General features: G+C 42.4%; 1 protein-coding gene across 1 annotated transcript; it reads left to right on the top strand.

Annotated features, from left to right (window-relative positions):
- Positions 1-2,793: 2,793 nt before the first annotated feature.
- On the top strand, positions 2,794-3,510 carry LOC307271283 (zona pellucida sperm-binding protein 3-like; the record flags this gene model as incomplete). Its single annotated transcript, XM_080053692.1, has 2 exons — positions 2,794-3,297; positions 3,388-3,510. 2 exons carry the CDS (start codon positions 2,794-2,796, stop codon positions 3,508-3,510), a joined length of 627 nt encoding a protein of 208 aa, XP_079909818.1.
- Positions 3,511-6,288: the final 2,778 nt, after the last annotated feature.

Genomic DNA, 6,288 nt, shown 5'->3' with positions numbered 1-6,288 from the left:
TGCAGATTGCCAAAACCAGCTGCACGAGAAGCTGAGGAATGCTAACTTTGCCATTCAGCTGGACGAAACAACAACTGTGTCAGACGAGGCCGTTCTCATTGTTTATGTGCAGTATATTGATGGCGAGGACTTGAAACAAGACATTCTTATGTCTACAAATCTATCAACGGCAAAAACAAGGGGTTTAACAGCCGCCTGAAGGAAAAAGTCCCTGGCTGTGTGATTTTCCACTGCATGATACATCGGCAAGCACTGGCGAGTAAAACACTTTCCGAAGACCTTAGTAACACCCTGTCAACTGTTGTAAAAGTTGTAAACTTTATTAAAGCTCGCCCAACAAACAAGAGACTTTTTGCCCAGCTGTGCGAGGATGAAGCGCATCAAACACTTCTTCTACACACGGAGGTGCGCTGGCTGTCGCGTAGACAAGTGCTTGTGCGTTTTATGGAACTGCAAGACAAAATGAAGGAATTCTTACAAGATCACAATCGACCACTGTGTGAACAGCTGACTGATGCGTTTTGGATTAAAACGGCGTACCTGGTGGACACGTTCACGCTCTACAATGAGACGAACAAGCGAATGCAGGGACCTGAATCAAACATCTTGCAGTGCAAAGACGCCCTGGATGCTTTTTCGCGCAAACTGGATTACAGAGTTAAAAAAATGTCAAACGGGGAATTACATCACTTTCCACTGCTGCTGAAACAGTCTGCTGGCACTGTGTGTGCGTCTTTACCCACCGAGTTTACCCGCCACAGGAACCTGCTCCGCGAGGAGATTAAAAGCCGCTTCGCAGACATCAGTGAGTACTTATCAAAGGAAGCGTGGGTAGTGGACCCCTACACTTTCACCCTCAAGGATGTGGAATACCTCGGCTGTGAAGATGAGCTTTGTGATCTTCAGGCTGATTCTGTGGCAAAAAAATATTTACAGGAGAACGGATTCAAAAAGTTTTGGATTGTCAAAGAACAAGCTGTTGCTCCCAGACTGGCCAAACACGCAGTAAGGAGGGTTATTCTGCCATTCAGCACTACATACCTGTCTGAGACAGCATTCAGTGCCCTTGTGATAATAAAATCAAAAGCCAGAAACAGACTTGATGTCCACCAGGACTTTAGACTGGCTGTCACAACCATCACACCTGACATCGCATCCCTGGTCAAAGGTATGCAAGTCCAAGGTAGCCATTAGTTTATGAATGAATTAACTGGCACAGAGTAAAAAAAACTTAAGGAATAACTTGTTTACTGTTATTGATGTTTACTGTTCTTGTAATTATTACACATAAACGTGTATAGCTGTGTCCCAACCTTCACTGACATGATGTGCATGTGAATATCAAAAGACTTCTGTGACAGAGCTATATGTATAAGCCAAAGTGCTTGGACACTACTGAAAGTATATATTCCCTATGTAAGAAGGTGTGTGTGTCCACTCACCTGTCAGTTGTTAAAGGAAAAGAGATAGTTAAATGTCCTTGCAGTTTCTGTTCATATTTGTATACACTGTGTGTGTGTGTGTGTGTGTGTGTGTGTGAGTGAGTGAGTGAGTGAGTGAGTGAGTGAGTGAGTGAGAGAGTGAGAGTGTCTGTGAGTGAGTGAGTGAGAGTGTCTGTGTGTGAGTGAGTGAGTGAGTGAGTCTGTGTGTGAGAGTGAGAGACATCTAGTACAAATGAATCCATGTGTCTATATACAGTGTAAAAGCAGGAGAATAAGAACGAAAGCCTAAAACTGCTGTTTATTTTTGCAAATAAATGTTTGTAATTAATCACTCTATTCTTTTATTGTGTGTATGTGGGTCGGAGTTAGGGTTGGGGGGGCCTTGCTTGTCTTGGACCCTGGCAGGGGGGTCCTCAAGGAAAAAAGGTTGGGAACCACTGATTTAAACAACACCTCTCAGGACCAAGCACCATACTTGGGCTGCATTCACCATGGCAGCCCCCCCCCCCCCTCCCTATGGAACTCCTTACCCATACACATTGCGATTTTACATCTTTACATTTCATATCAACATCACATATTTATTTTACATATGTACAGTACATCTGCATTCATGTGCTGATTTAAATGTTTCACTTACTTTTAATATATTTGTCTTTGCTTTTGTTTATTGTGTGTTGGCTTTATTGCTTTAATTTGCTTGTGTAGCTACTAATTCTATTGTAAAAGTATCTTTGAGTACCTTAAAAAGCGCTTATACAATCATGTATAAAATAGTGCATAACAAGGGGCTGCAGCTGGTCAAGTTGGAACTTACTTTACTTCATGTACTGCTTTGCTGTTTTTATCTTATGATTTTAACCAGTAAATATATAAATATTTTCCTCTGGAATGTAGGACACATAAGTACAGAATGTAGTTACTCTAACCTCTTGATTTAACCTCATTGACAGACTAAAGTTTTGTGTAATTTGCTTTAATTTAATTTCTCTACAACTTTGAACATGTGTCTTCTCAAACAGGTAACTGAGTGTGTGTTTTTTAAATATATAAATAAATGGTTTGTTTGCATGAATGAATGTGTATTACAGAGCGAGACCTCTTAATATGCACTCTTCCAAAGCACATTTTGGACAAATGAAGCACAGCCTATGATGTGTAGCACCTGTGGATTAATACTGGATCTCCCATACAAACTCACCAAATTAGTGAGGATGTGCAGCAGCTGTGAGATCCACACCTGTGGAAAGGGATCTGGCCAATTAGGCAGAGGGAGGAGCCTACCTCCTTTGTCTACTTCAGCGGACATGCTTAAAAAAAAGCTGCATGGAAAATGAGAAGGTTTGCAACAATGGGGTCTGTGCAGCTTATTGTGTTTGGCCTTGTGCTTACATGTGTCCGGCTTAGTGAAGCTCGGTTCCTCAGTATTTCAGTGCCAACATACTGGGGGGTTGAGGCTCAGAGGCCTGCAGAGGTGGAAGTAGAGCCAGCAGCAGCACCACCTGAGAGAGGGTACTCCAGGCAGTCTGCTCAACAAGCCAGCAGGCCCCTGCCAGCAGTGGAACCATTCTCCTGGAAATATCCACAGCATCCAGTGGATCCAGTGACCAAGCCTCCGGTCCAGTTTGGGCGGCAGCAGCTGCAGAAGCAGCAGCCTGCGACGGCCCACAGCATGGCTGTGAGATGTGGGGAGAGCAGGGTCCAGGTGGAGGTGAGCCAGGACCTGCTTGGCCTCAGCAAGCTGATAAAGCCAGAGGAGATGACACTCGGTGGATGTTCAACCACCGACGTCGACCCCTTTTCTCACGTGCTGATCTTTGAATCGGAGCTGCACAGCTGTGGCAGTACACTGGTGGTATGAAGTTTTAGTTGATTACATTGATATTACTCTTAGGTCAAGTATTATGTAATTTATGATTTTAAAAAAAGTTATTTTTCCTTTTAGATGACAGAGAATGCCTTCATTTATGCCTTTGCACTGGTCTACAACCCCAAAGTGTCAGGCAGGAGTGGCATCACGAGGAGCCAGCGTGCCACCATCGGAGTGGAGTGCCACTACCCGAGGTGAACTGACATGTAGATGACCTGCAGGGAACCACTCTTATTTTACTGTGAGACAGTGAAGAAACCAGTTTTATGTGTACTAACTCAAATAAAAATAATTTTAAAGTCTCAACACACTGGCTGTAGCTTAACCTGGGTTTCTAACAGAAAATGAAATGGCACCTGAATTGTGACTACCCTGTGGTTGTTCATCAGGTAATTTCATGCTTATAATACTCCATATTTACGCTAACATACAGAGCAAATCCAAAGCCCAGACTCATTATCAAGAGGTATATAGTGTGTTCACACTGGAAAAATGGCAAACCAGATTCTATGCTTACTAAATACAGATGTTTTGTGCTATTGATGCACTCTTCTGCCAGGATGGCACAGAGCTGTCCTAAAAGATTAAGGGAAAACAAAATATAGGAAAAAGATTTAAGTGTTCTGTTGGGTAAAATGGTAAGCTCAAGTCAAACATGTAACAGAAAGCAAACGTGTGGAGGTCTCTTTGGCAATCAGAGGGTCATGGTGAAAGTCTTGTGTAAGAAATGAGGTTGCAACAAGTGTTATTTATTTTTTTAGAAGCACCAATCCAAATGGATTGCGATGGATCTTCCATGAGGCAACTTGGTGTTGCTAATTGTGGAAGTGTGCTAATGTTGATGGTCCAAGGTAAGCCGTCTCAAACTGGTAGCCTTGTCCACACTTGGGAAATTTCAACTGAAGGTGTTTTTTTTCTTGAACTGGACTTGTATTTCCAACATCTGTGTAACACAATGACATTAACAATCCATTAAGTCATAACATTCTGTCTTTTCCAAAAAAAACAACCACGTTTTAAATGCACAGCAATACTGATATCAGCCCGGTTAAGATCATATTCCAAATAAAACATCCCCATGCAAACACCAGTTTGTGCTGACCTTGATCAGAAAAAGGCCATAATCGTAAAAGGGCATTATCACATTATAGCTGCATTTCAATACTAGTTCCACTTCCCCTCGTTCACTTCCCCTCAGCCCTTAGTATGACGTAACAGCATACGTTGCACGGAGGGAACTTGGTGGGCGGGGGATTTAAATGGAACCCACTTGGCCTTGTAGTCACAATGGACCGTCAGTTAGGTAGTTAGGTAGTTCTGAATGCAAATAATACATAATTATAACATTCTGCTAAAGTATATTGCAGAAAGCCATTTCCATAGCGTGACAAACATTGAATTTCAACATTTCTCAGATTATCAAGATATTGCTACTTACACTTGTAAATTGTTTGGTCCGACATTTCTGTTGGTGTCAACCAAAAACATCTGTTTTTAAATAAGCCATCATAGCGGCAATGTGTAAACTGCAATACATTCACTGGATGGTATAGCCTATACAGGATAGGCTAATTGAGGCGTTTTGGAATATATATATAATATATATTTGCCCTGTGGTTGACAGTGTGCCTATAGGCATACGATCTGCCGGAAAATTAAAGGAGAAGAAGACGAAGAACGGAAATGCACTGTGGGTGATATCCAACTCGTAGTAGGGCTGGGCGATTAATTGAATTTCGATTTCGGTTACAATTTTGGCTTCCCTCGATCATGAAAACAAGATAATCGTAATAAAACGGTTATTGTGCAGCACGCCGGGTCATGTGTAGTAAATGCAGCGCACCCTTCTGTCTCCACCTGCGCTCCGCCCCGCCCCCGCCAGAACACTGTCGCTTTCAGCGATTCCAGTGCAATTGTTTAATCAGCATAAAGTTAAAACGCTCGTCCAGGATGTTACACCGAAACACAAAAGCCTTGCGCGATTGAAGCAGCGTTTCACTCAGTGAAACATGGTGTGAGTGAGACACTGTGATGGCGCTGGGTAACGGTGTCATTCACTGTGAGAACTTGCCGGTGTGAGCCGCCGCGCAGAAAAGCTCTGTGGCTTTACGGGTAAAATGATAGTCGGGGATTCCTGCACGTTAACATTGTTGAGGGGAAAGGCTTCCGCTTTCTGATTGCATTTCTCGAGCCTGAATATATTGTGCCATGTCGGTAAACTATCTGCGCGACAAGAGCAAATATACAGTGAGACGCACCCCCTCCGTTAGTTTCAGTCTACAGACGAAAAGTTACAACCAGCACCTAAGCATGGACTTCGTTTAAATAAAGCGTCTAATTTTTATGATCAGCCCTCTGATGCAAATTCTGAAGTCTGAACATTACGGTGTCAGCTGTGGTGTAGTTTTTTTTACAGCAACTCAACGTGCACTGCAAAAAAAAGAAGGCAATAAGTCGATCTTTTTGTAGATTCATAGCCTACCTCCTCTTATAAGTCGAAGTACAAATCAATGAATGGTTCACAATCACATCCCTAGTAAAATATTAATTTTACTCTTAGATTCGAAGGTTTTACTGATTATTTATTTTGTGTGGCTTTTTAGTTGTAGGCTATGTTTGAGGAGCACAATTGGGAGTTTTGTTTATGTAATGTTGAAAGAATTGGCTGAATTTTCATTTTGGTGCATCGCTACAATGAATAATCGTCTTTAATAACCGTGATTACAATATCAATCAAAATAATCGTGATTATCATTTTTGCCATAATCGAGCAGCCCTAACTCGTAGTGACCATCATTGTTCACTCGATTACTCAGCCCTCCAAGGGTCTACCTCACCAAGTTCACTTCAGTTTTCCAGACAATTGGAACGACACTTATGATGGCGGCGGGGATTCCCCCGAGGGCAAGTGCAGAGGGCAAGTTCAACGAGTATTGAAACGCAGCGAAAGATACTGTAGCTTTGATGAGAGATCAT

The sequence above is a fragment of the Ammodytes marinus genome (assembly GCF_949987685.1).
Source record: "Ammodytes marinus genome assembly, chromosome: 3".
NCBI lineage: Eukaryota > Metazoa > Chordata > Actinopteri > Uranoscopiformes > Ammodytidae > Ammodytes > Ammodytes marinus.
Note: the sequence above shows the minus strand (reverse complement) of the source record. Positions and strands in the feature narration are given on the sequence as shown.